Source organism: Rousettus aegyptiacus, unplaced genomic scaffold (assembly GCF_014176215.1).
Source record: "Rousettus aegyptiacus isolate mRouAeg1 unplaced genomic scaffold, mRouAeg1.p scaffold_m13_p_8, whole genome shotgun sequence".
NCBI classification, from domain to species: Eukaryota; Metazoa; Chordata; class Mammalia; order Chiroptera; family Pteropodidae; genus Rousettus; species Rousettus aegyptiacus.
In genome coordinates, this window is record NW_023416311.1 from 28,234,224 (window position 1) to 28,258,083 (window position 23,860).

Consider the following 23,860-nt stretch of genomic DNA (forward strand, 5'->3'; position numbering starts at 1 on the left):
AATGAAGCAGACCAAGCACAGGAATGCCAAGACATTAAAACTATTAGACAAGAGGGGAGACAAGTCTCCTCTCACCGCTGGGTTATCAAACCACAACTGCTGAACTGCAATCTCAGCAAGAAAGAAGATCCAGTAGCTTGGTGAAATTAATTTCAAAAAACAGATTCCACTAAGATATTTTTTTTTTAAGAGTCTACTTACAGTACAAAACAAAGACGCTAGATATTTCTTCTATTTTCATCTTAAATGTTCTCCAGAAATAGCGAGAAAAGCCATATAGTCAACAGGATCCTCATCACCAAGCAGGATCCCACGACCAAGCAGGATCCTCAAAGGAGGGATCCCCAGTGCAGTGATGAAGGCCACCCTTATGCAAGTTCTGGGGAAAGTGCAGAGTGGGACTAGCAATCACCGACTTTCCTTTCAAACTGAACTCCTGTGGCAAAAAGAAAGCAGGAGAAATACGCTAGCAGGGTTCCCCGGGCTCCCCTCCTCCAGAGGGAGTTGGCCACTAGCCTGTTGGGGGCTGAGGCTCCGCCAGGCCCCGAGTTGACAGGAACAAGCTGCCCTGCTGGCTGCTTCCATGGAAACGAGGTCAGATTGGCAACAAGCCCCAGCTTTAAAAGAGCCACCTGCCTCAAGAAAGCCCAGCACGCTGCCCTTTTCCTTCGGACTTATCAAATTTACAGCATGAAGATGAGACATGCAGAGCTGATGACTATGGGGAAAGCAGACCCTTCCCATGTGTCCTGTGTGATTCTGTACAAGTCGGTGTCCCTCTCTGGGCCTAAGTTTTCTTCTGAAGAATGTGATGTGGCAGGCTACTGATTGCTAAGTCTATCGACCCCCACCCCAGCTGTGACAGCATCCATCTCTTTCAGTGCACATCTGCATTATAGCATTTTATCAATCGACCAATCGACAGCTACAAACAAGGATTAAGGAGGATCCTAAGTATTACTCCTATCTTCCTAGAGCTTACAACGTGAGGGAGAGAAAGCACATTCACAAGAGAGTTAAAAGACAGAGGTATTAAATAACAATATAAGGAAATACTAGAAGAGCATCTATAATTCAGAGAACAAAGGGAGTGAGCCACCTCGTTCACTATAGTACTGCTCCTCTGAGTCACTAAGAGACTGCAACCTTCCATTTGGCCACACCTGTGTGCTCAGCGCAGGCGCTGCCTCCTGGCCTCCCCATCACCTCCAGCACCAGTGGGGCTGGTATCTATCTTCACAGAGTGTGTCTCTGGGTGAGCTTGTTCCCAACCACTCTCAAATCCTTTCTTCCTTTGGGACACAGGACCAGAAATCAGTTAGCTTTACCAAAACCCATCCTTCTTCAGGAAGACCACTCACATTCAGAAAGAGGGTAATTAGGCAATGCAAACAGAGGAGAAATGGCAGAGGTTTGCACATGCTCATTCTTGGTAGAGACAGAAAGGGCACTTGCTCAGTCTCCCTATTAAACCAATCAGAGTATAGAGTAGTATTAGGTATGAGACTGTGTGCAGCTTTAAAGTCCCAGGGGCCTAAATATTCAGGATACAGAGATAAATACAGCCCGACCAGTTTTACAAATCTCTCTCCACTGTGGTACATCCAAACAAGGGAACTCTACTTGGCACTAAAAAGGGAGGAATTACTGATACATCCAACAGCATGGTGAAATTCAAATGCAGTATCCTAAAGGAAAGAAGCCAGACTCAAAAGCTGTATAATCCATTTATATGATATTCTGAAAAATGCAAAACTATAGGAACAGAAAACAGATCAGTAGATGCCATGGGCTGGTGTGGGGGAAATGCCCCTAAGGGTGAGGAAAACTGCCCTTTTAAAACTTGTCCTTCTTGGGAGTGACTCAACAGTGTAGTGGTTAGCACGTCTGCTTTACAGGCAGAAGGTCCTAGGTTTGTGCCCCAGGTGTACGCCACAAGCATGTGGGAAGAGACACCCTGCTTTCAGAGATCCAGTTCTTAAAGGGAGTTGGCAACATCAGTTGGTCAGGGGTGAAGGGGGGGGGGGAGTGGAATTAAAGGGGGGTGACAAAAAACACTTGTCCTTCTCTAGCTAACCCCGTCTCTTTCCTGTCCTTGTCAGTTAGGTATTTTCAGAGTTCATGTCTCTCTCTTCTTCCCCAATTCCACAACCAGAATTCCACACTTGTATCCCTGGGAACTTGTTCCTATCTTTTAGTATGTCATGTCTCCTCCACTTGAATGTAAGCACTGAGAAGGACAGGGTCTGTGCTATTCTGTTCACTGCTGCGTGCTCAGGGCTAGAATAATGCCCTGGCCTAGAGAAGGCCCACAATAGGTGTTTGTTGATTGACTATGACATAACCACTGCTTGCTTATTCTCACCTAGTTCACGCTAGCAGGGTCGCAGCTGTTCTGGCTCCACCTTTGTCCCAGAACATCCCCGCTCCACACCACAGCGCGCAACACTAACTATGCAAGGTGTAAACCAGGCTGGGTCACCTGCAGGCATGCACACCCTGTGATCACTTGGCAGGGCCTTAAGCAGACTGAAGTCCAAGTTCCTGAGCCTTGTTCTTGACTTCTTCAGCAGTGGCCTGAGCCTTACCACCCCACTCCCAGTGGATTGTTCACTTCTGGTGACAGCCCCTCCATGGCCCCAGGCCAGGTCAGAGCTCCTATGTCTCCCCCACAGTCCCTTCTCTTTGCTCCAGGTGTTTACTGGACACTGTCCTCTCCACTTTGTCACTTACTATTTATCAAAAACACTATTTCCTTGCCAATCTCCAGCTGGGCAGCTCTGGGTAGCCCAATGCCTCTCAGAGCACCTAGCCCCAAGATGACTGCAACACAGGACTGTGATAGGCTCACGGAGGTGGCCTGAGTCATTCATGCACAGCTTCTCAAGTCTAAACTGTCCCACAGCTGTCATTCACTAGGTGAACAATCCCCACCTCCCCCTTGCCCAGGGTGATGCTGTTTTCGCCTCTGCTCCTAGAGGATACGGCAAACCCAACTGTACTTTGGCCAGAAGTAACTTAAAACAAACCCGAAAGTTGACTTTGGAAGGGAGTTAATAATAAAAGTTGGAAGACGTCTTTGGGACGATAAACACCTCCTTTTTCTTTGCTTCCAGCTTCTGGCACAGCACCTCCCCTCATGGTAACGCTTTCTGGGACACAACCACAAAGCTCATAACTATGGGGCCACCAACTCCAGGGAGGATGGAGCGGGGGAAGAAAACTTCACAAAAAGCCAAAAACTGTGGTTCTTGTCTTCTGAAAGCTGCGATACCACTTCTGTAATCTACTTCTATCTTTCTTATAAGAGTCAAGAGAGGCTCTGGTCTGGGAGCTGAATTTTTAAAACTCGGACAGATTCCTGAAACTATGGCCCTCACCAGGAAGACGCAATAACCTCCAAGTTTCCAGAAATAAGGATAGAAAGAGAAGAGGCATCTTTTGAACCTAACAGAAATTATTCTGTAAGTACAGAAGGTTTTTAGAGCAATACAACAGAATAAACGTCTCTGATAATGAAATATTATAAAGCAAATAAGGCACTTTAAAAATGTCAAGTTAGCTATGTTTTTAAAATAAAAACAAAAGAAAATTGTCATTTCTTTTAAGCCCTAAATTAAGTACAAGGAAGTCAGAGAGAGACTTTCAAACTTATATAGCACAACTGGACTTTTAGATCATAGTATGGACATGTCAAATTCTGAATTTTTAAATATAACACTATCCTTTGAACAATAACGTGCATTCTACTTGACAGAGAGACTGAGGATGCGACATACTTCTTGATAAATTCATATTAAGGGTCTCTAGGGGAAAAACAATTCCTCTTCTGATTGGCCACAGTGATTTCAATGAGCTGAGATACATGTTTTATATTGAAAACATTATTAATAAGCTGAAGAGAGAGATGATCAAATAAAGTGAACTTCTTCAGAAAACCATAAATGGCTCTTCCAGCTTTCTAACTACCATGAAAATTACTTAAAATAATTTTTACAACAGAAAACAGAAGTAACTTTTTTTCATCATTTGAAGTAAAGCTCTAAAAGTTTTCCTAATTTAGGGCTAAAAGACATGATGATTATTTTTAAATGTCTGGTTAAAAATTAGAAAGTCTCAAAGGTAAGCCACAAATATGTGGACTAACACTGAACATCTCTATTTCTGTTCAAGCATCAAATTGTGTTGTCAGTAAAGGAATATATTCATCTTCACTTTATAACTAAAATAGTCAACTACATTTAGGAAATCAAAAATTACTAAAGCAGAAATTTCTATTTTCTATGCAACATGAAACCTGAAAATCATATAGAAATTAGTATAATTTTAGCATCAGAATCATTTTCTTCTGTTGGTTTTAATATAAAAAGAGAAAAGAGGAAAAGCATAAAGTCTATGAAGAAATCCATGACAATTGATAATGTAAGAATATAGACTTAACGTTGTTTGCTTAAGAAAAAGGTAAAGAGCAAGCTCCAAATTCTTTTTTAAAAAATCCAATTCATTATTTTCTTTTCAAAAAGGAAAATGTCCACTTAAATACAAATACTAACAAAGGCTCTGTTTTTTTTTTTTAAGATCCTCAGAATCCCTGGACTAATGCCTGCCAACTAAAACACCTACTATGAATTTAGTAATGGGTTATGCAAACATAAATTACAAGGCCAGACATTTTAAAAGGAAAAAAAGGTGATTTATTGACGTGCTGGAGACACGGCAGGATAGAAGCACTATTTCAATTTTCCATATATTCCTCAACACTGCAGATGTGCTAATGCAAAAAGAATTTTAAAATAAAAATTACTCTTAACTCTTCTGGCTCTAACATATCGGGTCATTTTCTTAAGAAGAGTTTCCATAGAACTCATTTCCTATAGTTATCATCAATAATAAACCAGATTTAAACATTTAATCATTTCAAGTACAAATGAATATGAAATAAAAAAATAAATAAATAAATATAAATATTTCCCTTATCTTATAGCAGCAAAAAGAGTTAAACCACAAGTTCTATTTTTCACTTTATTAGCCCAACCTGTCCTAATTGTATTTTTCATTTTAATTTCTTCACCTCTATTCACAGATCATTTCATTCGGGGGCGGAAAGAGACCCAGTATTACTGTTAGAACCAATATTTTTTCTTTACTGTGGAAAAGTAATCATTTAAATATATATGAAATACTTTTTATGGGTTGTTTATATATAAACAAAATAAATAAAAATATCCTTGTTGTCAACTTTTAATTAACAGGAACAGAAGCTATCACCATTCTCTGAACATGTCATAGGAACTGCATCGGGCTGATGAAAATCCCTGAACACACATCAACCGAAAAAGAATCTTTCTTTTTCTTCAGTTTGCTGATGGCTGACAGTTTCACAAATGATCATTTTCAAAAGGATGTAGAACAAGCCCATCTCAAAAATGAGCTTGAAAATACTCTCCCAAAAAAGAACATACATTTTAAAATGTGAAGGTACAAAAGAACATCTCTGTTCTGGCACTGTGCATTCCTCCCCAAAGAAGGCTAATTTGTGTACGTGTGTACACACACACACACACACACACACACACACACACACACACACACACTCTATGGGTTCCTGGCACTTTGATTATGTGAACACACCTGACCTCAGGGAAATAGGCTCAGACTAGTCCCATATTTCAGACAAACCAAACAGCCAATAGACAGTAATGGCTTTAAGCTACTGATGACCTGGGCCAAAAATGAAGAACCACTTAATCTTCTGAAGGAAACTGTCAATGTTAGGAGGCCCACAGCCGACCTTTCCCCTGATCTTAATCACAGCCACCTATGATAACAGAGTGGGGTTTATTTTTATGCCTGGCTCCAGACTACAATGATCAATCCTTCAATTTTGACTATTTTGTATCTACACAATGAACCAGACTAAGTTAAGAGTATGTAGTTTTCATAGATCCCTTAAGTTATACATGGAATAAAATTCTTCTAAGAATAAGATCTAAAATAACTCCATCAAAACTCTAAACACTTTATAAAGTCTCTCTATATTAATCTACAAATTCAATGAAATTCCAATAAAATCTCAACAGAATTTTTAAAATAGAACTGAATAAATGGTTCCAAAAGACATATGCAAGAATAGTCTTGATAATTTTGAATAGCAGTGAAGGTGGGACATTTCCGTATCAGAAATCAGGACTTAGTAATTTTATGGAAATAGTTATAATAGTAATATAGTAATAATCATTAAAACAGTGTGGAGTTAGCACAGGAACAAAAAAGCAGATGGAGGCAGACCACGAGCCTAGAAAAGGTGCATAATATCTGACAGAGGTACTGACGGCAACTCACCGGGGAAAAGAGAACTAAATGGTTAATGGTTCTGGGATGTGGGGCTTTCAATGGACAAAGATAAATTGGATTCTCACCACCCACATAAATACACTATGGGCCTAATATGAAAAGTAAAACCAAAAACTATTACAAGAAAACACAAAGACTGTCTTTATGATGTCAGCGTAGGAACAATTTCTAAGATAAGATTAAATTAAAAACATACACTTTACATCGAAAAATGGAAAAAAATCACCTGCATTAAAATTAAAATCTTCCTTGTGACAAGAGACACTGTAAACATAGTGATAGGCCATGGCCTGAGAAGAGATATCAGTGATGTACACTTACAACAAAAGATCCAGATTCAGAATATTAAAATTTCCTACAAGTCAGTAAGAATACAGCAAAACAGTCCAACAGGAAAATGGGCAAAGGATATGAGCAGTTAAAACACAAAAGAGGAAACTGTATAGGCCAGTCTGTACAAAAGGATATTCTCCCACATTAGAAATAAGGAAGTACAAAAATCAGCGAGGATATGGCCAGAGCAGGTGCTGGGAGCTGGCCCCTCGGGGATAGCAGCATGCCATTATCCTAGAGAGTAACTACCAGGCAGCACTGACTCAGTCAGGCTGTGACCAGCGACTGACGGCACTTCTGGGTGTCTACCCCAGGAAACTCCTGAACCCACCCTCCAGGATGAGTATAATAACAGTGTCAACAACAACCAAAAATCCACTTGCCATCTTCACAGAGCAACGGATACATCTCCTGTGGTTCATGCACACGGTGGAATAGTGTGTCGCAGCTTAAAAAAGTAAACTAGATGCACGTAGGCACACACAGTACATTCCCAAAAGGGAAAATAAAGCTAGGTGAAAAGGACAAGGTGTCAAAAGATATATACATATATAGCAAGATATTATCTCCATAATACCACTTGTACAAATGGTAAAATATACATATATCTAAAGCAATAGCTATTATTTATTAATGCGAAAAGCACCTAGAAGTGAAACATCAGTTTTAGGATGGGGTTTACATCTGAGCGATAAGGGAGCGGGGAGGCATAGAAGTAGGATTTTCACTGTAATGTTTCATTTCTATTTGACAAAAGAGGCATCAGAAGCAAATGGGCAAAATTATAACATCTATGTAGTCTTCATGAAGGACACAGAAACATTTGTTTCATTTTCAACGCTTTTCGGTATGCTAGAAATATTTCATATTTAAAAAATTAAACCCAGTTGCAAGGCTTCATGTAAAGAACTACGTCACTGAGGGTAAAATCCCTTGTGCGGCCCGGCCCGTAAGTGGGGCTCAGAGGAGGCAGGGGAGGCTGGACCTCCTGGGTCTTCCCTCCTGAGCCGCCAGTCCCTGGGACAAGAACAGTCTGTTTGACATAAACTTTTTTTAGGGTTTTAAGGGATCCCGTACCTTACAAATGCAATATTCTCATGGCACACGTGGAAGGCACTGTGGGAAGCATCAGGAGTGGAGGTCGCCCCCACCTCCAAAGCTGGAGACCCTGGGAAAAAGCTGAACTGTCACCAACTGTCCAATCTCAGGATACTTGATCACAGACTCTCTTTGTAGCCAGCCCTCCTTTAAAGTGTCTCCAGTGTAGTCGGTAAATGGATGAATGAATGTGGGCTCAAATTGGGGCCCCAACCGGCTCTCTGAACTAAAATGGTGACCTTTCAAAGGTAAAGGAGGGAACCACCAAGATGGGGGTCCTGAGGTTGTAAGCTGCCTCAGGATGTAAGTTACCCCCTTGAGAAGTTATTCAGACTTTGTTCCCTCCCCTAAATGCACTACAAAGTCTATCTGCTGACGAGACAGGTACAGGGGAGGGCGCCTGCATGTAGCAGGACCCTCTGGGGCAGGAACAAGGCTCTACATGCCTGGACAGTGGCTGCCAGAACTTAGCAAATGCTCCCCAATGAGCCCCTCTGGCACAGACCTGTATGTAGCTGGTCGGCCTAGATTCAAAACCTCCAGTCAGTGCTGCTGCTTACTAGCTGTGACATTTTAGGGGACTTCTTCCTCCTCTCTGGGCCTCAGTTTCCCTCTCTTTGAAATACAGATAAATACTGTACCTATTTCATAGAATCCTGTGTGTTAAACCAGCCAATACATTTAAGTGTGTAAAACAGTGCTAGGCACACTGTAAATGCTCAATAAGTGTCAACTTCTGTTATTAGCTATTACTGCTGTGTCCCTGACGTGACCAGAGCCCTCAAAACAGAGTTGTCCTAGTATACCCAATCCCACACACAATGGGGTTGCCATGACTACTCGCTGCACACAAAATGAATTCTGAATAGAAAAACCCTAAGTAGGTGAGGCCTACTAAGAAGAAAGGGCAGCACCTACATCTTGGGCTCCTGAGAACAAACTGGAGTGAGCCTGAGGAAGGGGAGGGTCAAGCTCCAGAGCCCTCGGTTCTCAGCCACACAGCTTTGTGTCATCACCTCCTTTCTTAAATCAAACAACAGAGATGACCTGGCTTGCTCAGATCTCAAATCCAGTCAGTGGCAGAGCCAGAATCAGGATCCAAGTGTCCTGATTCCCCATAAAACACTTTTTTAACTATGTGAACTATACCATAATGTCTTCCTGTTAAAATACTGGGCCACAGACAAAATTATTATATTATGCATGGCAGGTGCATAACGCTCCTTGTAAACTTACTTTTTATGCAACTCATATTTACAAATTAAAACCAAGAGCCAACATTAGTCAATAATCGCTGTTCAATGGTTAGCCCTACCCATCCCAGCCCACAGCCTAGCCAAAGAAAGAAAAACCTAAACCAACAAATCTCTGGGTCAGTGGGACTTGTCATCTGATTGTTGATTTCTTAACTGGCATAATCTCAGAACTGAAGGAGAGATTTTCCTGTGTTTTGGTTTATAATAATCCTCATAAATTAATCAGTAGTCCCAAGCAAATGTCAGATTTTAGCCTAATTGCTCTTCCTTGGGTATACTCACAATATACACCACCCAACACACAGTGTCATTTTAAAGCAACATTAAATATCATTTTTTTAAAAAACTAAAAGAAAAGAAACCACTTATGATTAAGTAAATAAAAATTGACTTCAGAAAGCTAAAAAGAGACAGTTTTGCATAGTGGTTACAGCCTGGTTCATGGGAGCCTGTCTGCCTAGTAGGCAGGTGGCTCACACTCTATAAAGTAACACTAATGACATGCATCTCTTAGGGTGACTGCGAGGGGCAGCAAAATGTTTGTGAGGCACTTATCATAACGCTAGGCTCTCAGTAAGTACTCAATAAATATTAATAAATAACAGTTCACCACAATTTCAACAAAATTTTATGGCTTTCATATTTAGCCATTATACCTTACAAGGATATTTACTGAGAAGAGACTGTGAGCTCCTTTCTACACCCAAGTTATTATTACATCCTACAAAGCATGACCTTCTCCATTCAAAGTGCATTTCAGTTGAGGTTATTGACCAGAAAGACAAGTTATGGGGTACTCTCAGAGAACAGCTTCCAAAGAGAGTCCCAGTGGCAAATGTTTCCACGCTCCAAACAGTAAAGCTAATCCAAAGGAGAGAAAATGACCATCTCAACACATATGGAAGGAGCATGTTTTTATTTTACCAAGTCTATTCCAGTCTGTGGTAGAAACTAGGTGTATAATTTATGGACCTACTGGTCTACTCAATGCTTTAAGAATATTTTTAAAAATTGTAGTGTTCTTTTATAGCTTTAAAATCCACTCATGAATTTTTCCTTTCAAAAGATCAGAAATTAATAACATATGCACAATGTGCCATTTTTTGAGGTTATACTATTTGGCAGTTATTCTGAATATTCTACAACATTTTCTCTGGCTCATAATTATAGCTCCGAAATAATGTCATCACTCCCATTTTCTGGATGAGAAAATAGAGGCTCAGAAAGGTACATACGACTCAGCACGGTCTTGACTAAACACCACACGAATCTATTTACAGTCTTTTCCCTTTGGCAGTTATTAAACTCTCAGATACTTTGTCTGTTGTACTTTAAATAGCCCTTAAAAGCTGCTAGACACACGAAGGAAGCGTCACACAGGCTCAGTCAGGAAGGAAAGGGGACGCCGGCCTTGTCGACATTTCAGTGAATGAGTCTGGACAGACGGTGCTCACAGAAAGCAAGCATGGCCTGGGGATTCTGTAACAGAGGCCATCCTGCTGCCTGTGGGTCAGGGCAGGGCTACATGCACAGTTCTGACCACTTGCTATGTTACAGAACATAGACACTGCGAGATTAACTCTTCATTGATTACCTAAGAATTCACTTTTCAATAAGGTCTCCCTCCAACTCAAATGTTCCTTAACCAAACTTTCCAATGGCCAAATTAAATAGCAACCCTGGTCTTAGAAAGTAAAGGGACTAGATCTGATACCTGAAAGTAATTGGGTGATAAGAGCAAACAAAGATAATCAGGCCTTTAACTGAAAGACATTTTAGGAATCCCAGTGCTAAACAACTTATTAAATTCACCAAGGGGGATGGAGTGTGCAAAGGGACATTTTCCATTCTTTGACTCAAAAAACTTTCCCTAACTTCCTGAAGAAATTCCACACATCCATACTCACTCACTGCCATATCGTCCTGTTTTAGCTCTTATCATCACCTGAAATTATCTAATGTATCCTTTGTTTACTTGGTCACTACCTGCCTGCCCCTCTATGAGAACTGGAACTTTCTCTCTCAGTGTGGGCTGTATCTCTCAGCACCTCAGACTGCCCCTTCAACCTGGAAAGGGCTCAGAACTACTACAAAAGGAAGGAAAGGAGGAAAGAACACAGGAAGAAAAGTGTTTACTTGAGCATCTACTATATGCTCCATGTATCTGAATTCATTTCACCTACCTAAGAGCAGGGACATTCATTATTGGTTCTGCTTATATATACAGGGTCCAAGTCTCAGAATGCTTAGTGACCTTTCTCAAGGTCACTCAGCCCAAACATCTATGTTAATGCTTACTAGATAACTACTCCACTCCAGGACTGGAACTAGATATTTCCCTTCCAGGAATCTCACCGACTCCTCACCATACCCCTTGAAACAGGCAAAATATTTTTTTGCAGATAAAGGAAGTGGGGTTAAGTTTCGGTCCCAATGCTATTTAGGTCACAATGCTAATGCTACTGAGCCATGAAGCTAGGACTTCACTGTCTGTCACTCAATCTTCCCAAACTCGAGCTAATTCCTCTACTCTACAGATACCCCTGGAGTACACTGCAGGGTCTTTCTGGAACACAGTGGCCAACAGCCACTTACTAACTTGGGACTGAATTAGATCTGAGTTACATTCATTACTCTATTACACTTGAGGCAGGTTTTTTCTCCTAGGGAACCAAAAGAAACAAGAAAGGGGGTTGATATGTTGGCTTAAAGAGTTTAGTAACATTTAACTAGTAACAGTTAAAAGTTCACTTTTAATTTTTAAACTTTTTCTAGTTAAAGTCTTATTAGAACTTAACAGTGGGTAATTCTAGAATGATTAAACACCCAAATTGATTATTTGGGCTTTGTAATTTGCTAAATATTGGAGTGGTCTTTTGAAAACTTAAGTTGCTACTACCAAAATGAAAATTTATAAGATACTTTTATGTGAGAATTTTCTTGAGAGTATGAGAGAAAAACTGAATAAAAAACCTGTGTAGAGACTTCCCACACCCCCACAAACAGAGGCATTTGTGCAACCATCACCGCCGACTAATTCCATAACATTTTCATCATGCCCAGAAGAAACTCCATAAGCCTTATTAGTCACCCCCCATTTCCCACCCCAGCCCTTGGCAACCACTAACCTACCTTCTGTCTCTATAGATTTGCCTATTCTAGATACTTCATATAGATAGAATTATATAATAAATATGTGGTCTTTTTGTGGCTGGCTTCTTTCGACTGGCACAATGATTCCAAATTTCGTGCATCTTATAGCATATATTCAGTGCTTCACCCCTTTTTATAGCTGAATAATATTCTATTGTACGGATAAATCACTTTTGTTTATCAATTCATCCACTGATGGACGTTGGGTTGCTTCTGCTTTTTGGTTATTTTGAATGATGCTGCCATCAACAGTCATATACATGTTTTTTTGTGTGGATGTTTTCAATTCTTTTGGATATATCCCTAGGAGCAGAAATGCTAGGTCATAGGGCAACTCTATGCTTAACTTTTTGAGGAATTGCCAAAGACAGCTCTTAAATTTCTTTTTAAAAAATTCTGTATAAAGAATAAAATAAAATTTAAGTGTCGAAGTTTTACTTATTATTTGCCTGCTTGAGAAATAAATCTTGCAGAGTAATATATTTACCACTTTAAGAAATTGTTTAATAAAGAACAGATTCTCAAATGCATGCTGTAACTATGATAGGGCCTTTCATAATGCAGTCATCATCAGCGTCCCTGGCATTTAAGGTACGTGGCTAAATAAAAACATGATGGAGGCACAGCTCCTGCCTGGAGGTCCTCACACTTCACAAGTGGGAGAAAGTAAATTATACCAGAGCTGCGGATTCAGTAGAGGTGCTACAGCTAGATTTCTGGACCCCCAAATATGAGGGTGCTCGTATTCCTAGCTGGTGTCCACCCCGCATCCCTGGTCTTCTAAGCTTGTAGACCTCCCATCACTGCCCTTCGTAGAGGGCCCTCATTCCTAGCGACTTGTGTGATCTGCTCTCCTCTTTAAAAAGTCGCAATTTATCAAATCAGTGCTGTGGGTCTCCAACTAACCCATTCCAGTGTCCAGTGAGATACAAGGAACATTATATGCTGGTGTTTTTAGTCTTTCGTGTACATTGATTTTAGATTCTTATTAGGACAGAAGCAAAAACAAAAGCTGAGTGGTAAACTGGAGAGCCATACAGGCTTCCACAGTCTGTCAATTTGTTTAAAACAAGGGAAGAGCTGAGAGCTCCACACACAAATGGGTCCAGTCATAGCTAAAATATCTGAACGCTATTTCAGAGTTTAGAAGTCATAGGGAGTTACATGTGAACTCCTTTAATCCTCTGATTCTACGATGCAGCCAGAACAATCATCCTGACCTTGGCTACCTCACTTGCCTGGGACCCCAGTAGGGCTCTATAGGACAAAGATGTTCCCCCAGACTTCTAACCGAGCTCCAGCCACACTGCCTCAAGGCAGCCTGTGCAAGACATGTCCATTTGAGTCTCAACTTTATTTTTAAGTGACTCTCTTTTTCCAGGCTGAGTCACTCCCTGCAGTGTCTATATAAAGGCTGTAGAGGCAGTGACTAAATGCATTTGGGCCTGGGCCACAACTATATATTACTCCCCCCCTTCCTCCCCCAGCCTGCTGACTCCTTTTCTCACAGGGAGTGAAAAAGGAGTCAAAAACTTTACAGTGTCTTCCCATCCTTTTGTCCTCCTCACCTAGGCAAAAAGGGAGTAGGTGACTTACGTGTGAAGGAGTCAGTGTTGGAGCACATGATTTCATGTCTTACTCGAAGTCCATCCTGATCAGTATAAAGGTAACTGTGGCTTTCTTAAAGAAGACCCTCCACCACCACCACCACCTGCTAGAGTCCAGAAGGAATCTACAAATCTGTTCGATTCAATGATGGCATAAGATTTCTTTCCAAGTCACATCTCAAGGTGACTCCTGATTTTTTATGTTTCCCAAGAATGTTAAAAACAAAAAACAAACAAAAAAAACCCCAAAACTCTAGACCGAGACAGAAAGGGCAAACTAAGATTCTGGCACTCAGGAAATGAACACCAGTGAACAGGCAGTTATGTCAGCAATAAAAGAACATTCCCTGTCACGGAGTTGGGCATGACAATCCAGGAGGCGGGGCTGTGAGGCTACAACTGGCATCAGACCCAGGGCTACCCTCCTGGGGGGGGGGGGCGGGGGCAGTGAGTAAAGAGGGGGCGTTCAGTCCGGGTACTCAGCCCAGGGAGCTGTGCCCCAAATGGTCAGGGCGGGAGCAAGCTCTGCGGATGGTGACAGAAGAAAGGGGAGGTGGTGACATGGAAAGAAGCCACACACATTTGGGTAGGACAGATGTAGGAAACACAGACCCAGAACGTGAGCATGGTGGGCCAGGTGTCACAAGGATCAACACTCCAGAGCAACACGTGTTTAGGCCAAAAGATATCAGGGGAAAAAATAACCAACGAGAGCTCTAGAATTGCAGCTCAACTTTAAACCTCACAGAAGAGATGCGGCCCCTTCTACAGAAAACACAAATGAACCTCACTAAGTCAGACAGAGATATGCCTAAGACATTCTGGGGCAGGTACTGGACACACTGATGGGACAAAAACAAACTCTAAGGGTGATTTTATGGTAAAAATCACTAACTATATCTGTGAATATAGCCTTTTCTCATCCTCCCATAAAGGATGGTTCTTCCCTTACTGAAAAGAACTTGAACAAAACAAAAAACATCCCTGTGCTCTTTCTGGAATCAAGTCCAACAGTAATAGACCTTTCTTCCAATAGTTGAGCATCACATTCAAAGAGCACGGACTGGTGTGCTGGGACTGTTCGTTCCCCTGCAAAAATCCTGTGACCTCACCTTAGGGCCTGCAGTGCACTAAGCCACATCTCATTTGCTCCAGACACTCGGAACTCTCAGGAAGGCAGCCCAGCCTGGCAATCAAGAACGCCGACTCAGGGCCTGGACTGCCTGGGTTCGAGTCCCAGCTTGGCTGAGCAGCAGCTGTGAGAACCTCAAGTTAACCTCTTGAGGTTAACTTGGTCCGAGGAGCAAATTGAAAACTTACCCGAATAGAAAAGCAATTCCTAGGCAGAGTCATGAAACCCTAGTAGTGTCCCTTCATGGTCCCTGATGAGGAATAACTCAGTTTCCAGGAGTGAGGAGTTGGCCCAGTGCCCCTGGGGGCAAAAGGGTGGTGGTCCTGGGTGGCGCCTACATGCTTCCACGTCCCTGGTGATCCAATCTGTAGTTGGCTTTATCAATACAGATACCATTTGGGGCCTCAATAGTAATCCTGGCCTGCCCATGTCTCAGGTCTCTGATCAAAGCAACGGAAAAGCAGAAGACAAGGGTTCTGGCTGCACACAGTCCTAACACCACCAGGACAAGGCTACTGCCAGCTGCCCTCTCCCTTGCATACAATGACACCTGCCTGGCTTTGCCCGTCACCAGCCTTGCGTAGGAATAAAGTGTCACCCAATACACAGGTGCCCGCGCCTGCTGGCAGCCTGTAAGACCCTCACCACATTGGGGGTGGCCAGTTCCTCCACCCGTCTCCCACTCTTCAGTCCCTAGTCCAGAGCACAGTGGCCTTTGTCCAGAGGTCAGGGCCTTGGTGGTCATCTCTCCTCACCTCCATCCCTCCTACCCTGGGCACAACTAGGAGGAGGGTGAAGAAGACAACTCATAGGATGCTCCGGGAAGGCCTGCTGAGACTGCCGATATGGGCCCTGGAGCTGTGCTCTAAGCGAGGGGTCCCAATGAGTTTCAGAGTCCAAAAGAAACTATATGCAAATGAGTGCATTTCTCAGGGGACAGGGCCCTTCAACAGCCACCATTATTTCAAAGGAAGACTCAAAAAGCAGCCTTGTGTAACTATAGCAAGAGCTACTGAGGCATGCGTGGCTTGGAACCTTACCACCATGGATATGCGAGTGTTTCTGGAGCAAAGTGTGCATTCAGAAGATTCCAGTTATACCATCCTAGTGCTTAACACGCCATATCAGGATATTCTAGTTGCATGGTAGAAAGATAAGAAATTTTTTAAGAATAGGGATAGGATTTTACCCCCAGAGCCATGAAAGGTATTTGAAAGATATCTGTAAAATGATAAACTATTATTACAAACCAACTTTTTGAACACTAGGCTGAAACTACCTGTATTTTTTCTCAAGTTCCCTGTGCTAGCTTTGAGGAGCAGAAATCAGCTATATCTAATGCATTCCATAGTACACATTCCAAGTTAATACAGTGACAAACACATCCTGGACTTTAGGTGTCGGGCCTTTGCAGAGCCCTCCACACACACATCGATACAGATACCATTTGGGGCATCAAAGGTAATCCTGGCCTTTCATGTCACACACAGCAATCCTGTGAGCTGGGCCCTGTCATTACACTTTTTATAGATTATGAAACTGAGACTTTAGGACATTAAGCAATTTGCCCAATGGCAATAGCCAGTAAGTCACCAAAAATAATCATATGGAAAGCGATACAACCTAGAAATATCTCCACAGTCTTTTATGTTCAACTATCGATTATTAAGTAAACAGGGAATGAATGTTATTAAATTAAAATTTAAAAATGTTTTTCTTTGAAAGGGACTCTTAATCGAAAAAAATACATAAAACTATTTGTAGAATCACTGCAGTCTCCTTCAAATTAACTATAATTTTGAGGTTAAAAAAATATAAGCAATAATATTAACTATGAATGTATTATTAATCTACTGACGTAAAACTGAAACTTAAAAAAATCCATTCCAAACAAAAGATATTCAAGGCTCTGGCCGCCCCAACACTGGCCGCTATGTGCTCCTGTGACTTATCCCATGTGAAATGACCCAGCGGGTAGGATTCCACTACCCTTCCCAAAGTCCTCCCATCAGGGCCCACCCATCCCTCTGCACTTGAGGTTTCCCAGTGCCCTTGGGCAGGGTCAGTCTAGGAATATATAAACTCTCTACTGAGAGAAAACCTTACTTTCCTCTGCTCTCACCCTGGTGCCTAAGCCTGCATATTAGACTTACTAGATATTCCATAGACACTGGGAGGACATGTTCTTCCTTCCCAGAACAAAGAAAGACACCAGCGTTTTCACTGAGAATTAACACACTTGGTGCGGTGCCAGCAAAAATATCACTGGCCCTGGCTCTGCCTCATTGGCCCCCCTGGAACAAGGGCTTGGTCCTTACTCAGCCAACCATGTGAGGCATGAGGCTCCTAGTCTGTGTCCACTTGAAGAGATGCCTTTCCCGCCAGCAAGGCAAATTTTTTTTTGCCCCTGAGAACAAAGTTCTAAGCAACCGTCATCTGTCCAATTTCTAACTGGTTCTCTCTACAGAAAGTGGTAACCCTCTCATGTTTACTAATCTGTCCAGTGATGCAGTCAGGAGAAGTGACTGACATCGGAGAGAAGCTGGGCTCCTCTGGTATGAAAGGCCAAAGTAGCAATCCAATATCAGAGCCCCCACATGTGCCACCAGACTGCTCCCATGTACCTCCTCCCTCCACACCCCAGAGGACCCTGGCTGCAGCTACCCATCCCCAGCTCCACTCTGGTCTTAAGTGGCTTCAAATTTTCCAACAGAAGATTCCGGTCAGTGGTGTAACTGAACCTGCCTGTCTTCTTTGCTGGGTCTCACCTCAGGGTTGCCACAGAGACCCCGCATGAATTTCCAAGACGGGCCTGGGATAAGGAAATGCAAGGGGAGGGGCAGGAGGCTGCCTGCAGCTCCACCCTTCCACGCCTCCTGGAGATTCGTGCTACAGCAAGACTCTTTCTACTGAGTGGAGCAGCCCATGTGGCAGAGGACGGGATCAAGCAAGATGGGTCCCGTTTTCCACAGAAGACAATGTCTAAAAATGTGTCCTGAAAAGAAATGTCTCCAATGGCATTTACAAATCAGGCCGCTTTCTCCCAAGGCCTCTTCTATTTATTGGGATAAAAGGCAGTTTAAGGCTGGGATTTTCAGATAATTGGCATGGGATTCAACACAAGCAATGTGAGCTGGCCCCCAGTTCCTGCAGAATGAGTCCTGTTTAGAAATCAGTGGAGAGATTGGGCCCAATTCAATCCAATTGATATTTAACAGCCAAGTGCTGGCCCCTAGGAGGCCAGAGGGAACACCCCCCTCCTCGGGGGTAACACGCCTTTAGCAGCTGACAAGACAATGGGACTCCAGAGGAACACCCAAGAATCTAGCTTTCTGCTTTTTCCTCTTCACAGTACTTGTTATATGACAGATTTCGTCGACTTATCGTTGTCTGTTGCCATAGAAGGCTGACCTTAACCTTCTCTTTTTAGATTTTCTATGGGCACCCCTGAACATATGGTCACCAAGGGAGAGACAGTGACAACACAAGATGAGGATGACAGCTAGTGACTAAAAAAGTGCTGAGAGTGGCTTGAGAGACAGACATGACAGGGGTCAGTTGGGAGAAATGAAGTCAAGGGTGAGATATTGGGAAACTCCATTGCTAGACCCTCCAGAAAGGTCTGCTCTGAAGCAGCCTGAGATGGGGAAAGCAACAGAGGAAGTCCTGTCCTTGATTCCTTCTTTTGCTCCTGATTTTACTTAGGATACGGTGGAACATGAAGACTAGAGATCCCTCCTCCCTCCTCCCAAAGCTACAGGGAGGGCGGCAACCCCAAGCTCAAATTACTCTGATCTGCATTTTTGGTCCCATAAAACAGGGCAGATCCATGCTTAAGGGCGGGTGGGTTGGAGAGGGTAAGTAGTGAGTCTCAAATATAAAACCTTAATGTAGGTCTGCCCCTAGAGCCCCCTTTCTTTCCACAGGGCTATCACGTTCTCTCCCAACAGATTTATTCTGAAAATAGGGGTTAATTATTTGTTTCCCAAAATGATTCACCATAGCACTCCTTTAAATAGTAGGCTCCTTTGGAACACTTAAAATGAATCCACTTTTAAAAAGTCAATTCACACAGCATTTTTCAAAAATTCTGTATATTGTAAATGAGGTATGCTATAAAAGTTAGAGGCATCCCTCCCAAAAAACACCTTTTCTTCCCACTCTGTTCCTTTGTCCTCCATGGAAGAATCTGGAGGCCTAGGGGCTGGGGCCAAAGCTACAGTTCACTCAGTCCTGTGTGGAGAGTACAGGAGGCTGGGAGAATGCACAGCATGAGAACCACCATGGGCCAAACTGGCAGAAACTCCCTGGAAAGCAAGTTCTACATCTGCGCAACTGTCTGTAAAATTCTTTTTACTGCTTACAAAGCCTTTGATAGGAGTGAGGGAACAAGAGACAGACCTAGAAAGCAGACCAGGAAAACACTGCCCTAGCCACTCCAAACACTGTCCTCCAAATACGTACTTACAAGAAAAAAATAAGAGTGCAAGAGAACATTTCCAGTGCCCTTTACAGCATATTTCTGGTAACAGACATTTAAAAGGTCTTACCAGACTAACTGCCTGATTTTCAAGAAATACCAGCACAGTGTATCCTCAGATGCATAAAGCCCTCAGACAACCCTGCGTGCCTCACACCTGGGAAGGGAGCCTCCTGAGGTCCTTCTGCCCACTATGTACTCATACTCAGTGAACCTTCCTGGGCTCAGGGTGGCATGGGCACAGAGCACAGGGGCCAGAGGCCAAGACGGGTTCAAGGATCTGACCTGGCCACATACCTGGCCATATGCTCTCACATGCAGCTTGCTCAGTGTCCGCATCTGGAATTAGAGCGTGCTTTAACTTGCTCAGACAACCTATCAATGCTCGCATTCCCCAGCCTGCATGGGGGCACGCAGTCTGCTGGCATGGGGGTAAGGACAATAGAAAAAAAACAGCAGCTTTGTCTGTCCAATAGAAATAAAAAGCTTGTAACACGTCTTCTGAATATGTACCAGTATAGTGAGACCCCTTCAGAGAGACCAGCATGGAATGTCACCTCACCTCTGGAGTGTTCTTCTTGAATTCTCGGCTCTGCTCGATGAGCCGCTTTCTAGACTGCTCACTTTCATCTTGCCGGTTTGCCAATACTGTTGCGGTGGCATCGAGTTCCCTCTGTCAAGGGAGAAAAAAAGGGAAGATAAATTTGAAATTGCATTTTATATAGAGGAGATCATATTTGCATTTGACCAGAACACTGGGGAGAGCCCCGGCGCCCCAAGAACTACCAACTCATCAAGGACTATTGACTCATCAGCAGAGGCTGCACTGGAAGGCAGGGGCGGCGGGGCGCTGTGAACAGGGAAACGGGGCACAACCACATGGTCCCCATCCAGCCCCATGCACTGGTTTGAGGAAACCAAACTCGCTCAGCTTTGATGTACCAATGTCACCTCACAAATGACTTTCTATAATAGAACATGCAGATACGTGTTTCTTTACTAAAACCAGAGTCAGGCCAATGCCCAAATGGCATCCCTTCCTGGAGTCACCCGATTCTGTTCTTAACCAGTGTTTCTTCTTGTTATGTGCTCTGTCCTTCTCCTTCACTCTGCACTTCTCATTGGGGCACACTGTTTGGCTGTCCTTCCATGGTGCAGGCTTGGAATGTTTTGTAATGATACTTTATCATTTGCTTTCATTCAACAAATATTTATTGTGGGGCTTACTATAAGCTAGATATCATGTTCAGGACCATTAAAATTGTTGTTAAGAAGAACCTTTAAGGGGCATATTTCAAGAATAATGATTTCCAATATCTTGTAAACTTTGGAAATGAGACATCTGGATAACAGCAGTTATCCTCAAACTATATTACTTGCAATGGAATTCTGAGAACCACCAGGGGTGGGTACCCTGTAAAAAGACCTGTCAGGGTTCTCTGGGCTTCGCTATATAGACCAAACAAATGCTCAAAGCATCAGAGGGCCTGTGTCCTGGTCTCAGAAATTCGGGGAGGAGCTGCCAAGAGGACCTTTTTCAAACAAGCCTAGAGCATATGGGCCCAGAGCACAAGGACATGTTCTGGTAGCCACCAAAAGGTCCGTTTTCTTTCTTTTTTTTTTTTTAATCTTTTTTTCCCCCCTCTCTTTAATCCCCGCCCTCCCCTCCACCCCCTACTTCTACCCCTGACCTACAGATGTTGCCATCTCCCTTTAAGAACTGGATCTATGAAGGCGGGCATCTCATCCCACATGCTTGCGGCTCACACCCGGGGCCTGGCGCACCCGGGGTATGGTCTGTGGCTCCACCTGGGGCACAAAACCAGGATTTTCTGTGTGTAAAGCAGACATGCTAACCACGACACTATGGAGCCACCTCAAAAGGTTCATTTTCTTGCTGAGTGGCTTTAGTTGCTTAAGATACACACTAGCACCTTCTGCTTAGGATTAAAGTGGCCATCCCAAAAGGCTTCTCAATGGTCTGGACTAGTCCCCCTGAGGCACAGCAGAGCAAGGACCCAATCAAAGGCTGAAAGGCGAGGGATATCAAAATGACAACCCATCTGCAGACATCCAGGAAGCAAGTGAGAGCTTCTCCGCCCACCCTCCACCCACCTCATAAAGTTCCACCTGCTTTCCTTTTTGGTGGAAATACCAAAGTAGTCTTTAAGCCCTGCTGGTGAACACTTCATTCGTATCACTTTAGGGTGGGCCACTGCCAGACGAGATGACAGAGTGCTGGAACAAACATCCAGTGTGCTGTCGACTTGGAAATCACAGACAGTTTTAAAAAGGGTGGGGAGAGAAACTACAGGAGGGGAGGAGGGGAGATACCACCACACCACACTCTCCCCTTTAGTGTTTCTGGCATTACAGCAAATCTTGGGCAAACAAGTCCAAAAGAATAACGTGGGCTAGAATTCAAGAACAGATGTCAAAGCTACTGCAGAAAAGAGGGAAACACTGCACATTTTGATAGACCACATTTGAAACACATCCCAGTCAAGTGAAGGCAGGAAAAAAGAGCAACCGAAACCAATGTGGTAAAGTGGGGATGGAGATAGAGGAGAGAGCAATCGCAGATAAGCAGAAGGCTTTTCAAAAATATAAACAATCTGGTAAGGAGGAGGACTTAGACATCTATATTTAAGCAGCAGCAGCAGAAGTTATAAAAGGAGACTTCAAGAAGGGGGAAAGGAGCCAATATTGAAATATGACAAAAAAAAAAGTAAAGTTGATGTTTCATTCCAATTACACATGGATGCAGAAAACTTAGAGAAAAACAAAGAGCTCTGATTGCTTTCAGCGAGGACCTTACTTCGGGGGGTGGAGGGGGGGAATCAGCAGGTGTCACCAGGTGCTGGATGTCGGGGGCACTCTAGAGGGGAAGAATTTGGGAATGGGGGGTGCGGGGAGCTGCAGGTAACATTAAAGAGCACATGGTCTGTGGGACCCTCTGATCTGAGGTTCCCCACAAGCAAATTCCCACCCCCAAGCAAATTTATCAGAAAACCCAACTGACGAAGGCTGTGCCTGGGACAGGTCGCTTGATGGAAGGCTAACCCGTCTTTATCGCAGGGCTTTTCCGGGCCAGCATGCCTAAAGGAACCGGCTGCTGGCAGTCAGGGACCCTCAGGGGCCTGCCACACTCCCTTTCTCATGCACACAGACATGTGCAGGTCCACATGAGAAACCAATGGAGGTCTCCAAATTTAATACTGTAATGCCACCCGCAACCTCGGAAACAGATTGACACGGCAAGGAAGAGACTGAGTGTTCACAGATCTGGAGGGGTAGCTGCCACCACCGTAGGTTTGGTTGGTCAGATTTAAGCCTCACAATCTTTGACTGAGTCCCTTGAAAACCCACCACCGAATCCTTCTAAAGGACACCAAGGCTTTCTCAGGTTGTGGGGACAACGCAAAGGGAGGAGACAGCTATTAAACATAAGCCAAAAACGCTTTTATTATCTACCCAGGCTGCCTACGCTCAAAGTGTCAAATATAATGACACGTTAACAAGGGAATTTAATGTGTTTAGGGGAGGTGACGGTTGGGGGCCTAAAATACAGAATCCTCAGCCCCTGAGTCACTGGTCACATGTAAACAAGAGTGTGGAGAGTCTCCACATCTGAAAGGTATTAAAAACTCTCAAAAGAGAAAAAATAAAATAAAAACCCACGAAATCAACCTACATGTCCAGCAACATATATAGGCACTCAAGGATTATTCTGCAATAGTTTAAAAAAAAAAAAAATACAGTCCTACAGGCACTACATGAGATGGAATGATCTTCAAGATGTATTTAATCAAAAATGGCAAAGTGCAAAAACAGTGCTAGCACTGTTTAAGAAAGTCTCTATACACACACTTGTATAAGCTTTGACTATCTCTAAAAGACACAGCAGACACCTTAACTGTGCTCGGCTCTGAGGAGGCACCAGGGAGGAGACTTGCTCTTCAGTATACATCTTTTGGCTATTTTGCCATGCGCACATATTACTTAATTAGAAAAACTGCAATATGTGCAAAATTTTAAAATCCTAATGTGAAAACATACATACATATATAATTATAGAAATATATTTTACATAATGCACCCTACATGTGAGTGTTCATGGCCTGTGTATCCACCTGCCCAGGGCAGAGGCCTGGAAAAGATCTATTGACTTACTCTGGTGATACAAAAAAATGAGGCAAGAGCATTCTTTGTCAAAACAACAGCTGTTTCTTGCTCAACACGCTACATGCTAGCCAGTCTCAGGGCTTATGAACGAGGAAGAGGTAGCCAGTCACAGAAAGCACCACTTGGCCAAGCCAGATTTTCCTGGGGAAGGGCATAGGAGGGTGTCCCCTCCAAACTATTTAGAACTCTACTCATGCTGGAAATACTCAACAGCCCTAGATCCGAGGTGATGGGAAGTTGGCAGGGTTGACAGCAAATCCAC

General features: G+C 43.2%; 1 protein-coding gene across 9 annotated transcripts in view; it reads right to left on the minus strand.

The window, feature by feature from the left end:
* The window catches only part of CUX1 (cut like homeobox 1), a 342,512-nt gene that overhangs the window by 250,154 nt on the left and 68,498 nt on the right, over positions 1-23,860 (minus strand). For all 9 annotated transcript variants that reach the window (XM_036226214.1, XM_036226213.1, XM_036226212.1 and 6 more), the window contains exon 2: positions 19,976-20,086. In XM_036226214.1, coding sequence (XP_036082107.1) covers positions 19,976-20,086 — 111 coding nt within the window. The remainder of the gene's footprint in view (positions 1-19,975; positions 20,087-23,860) is intronic.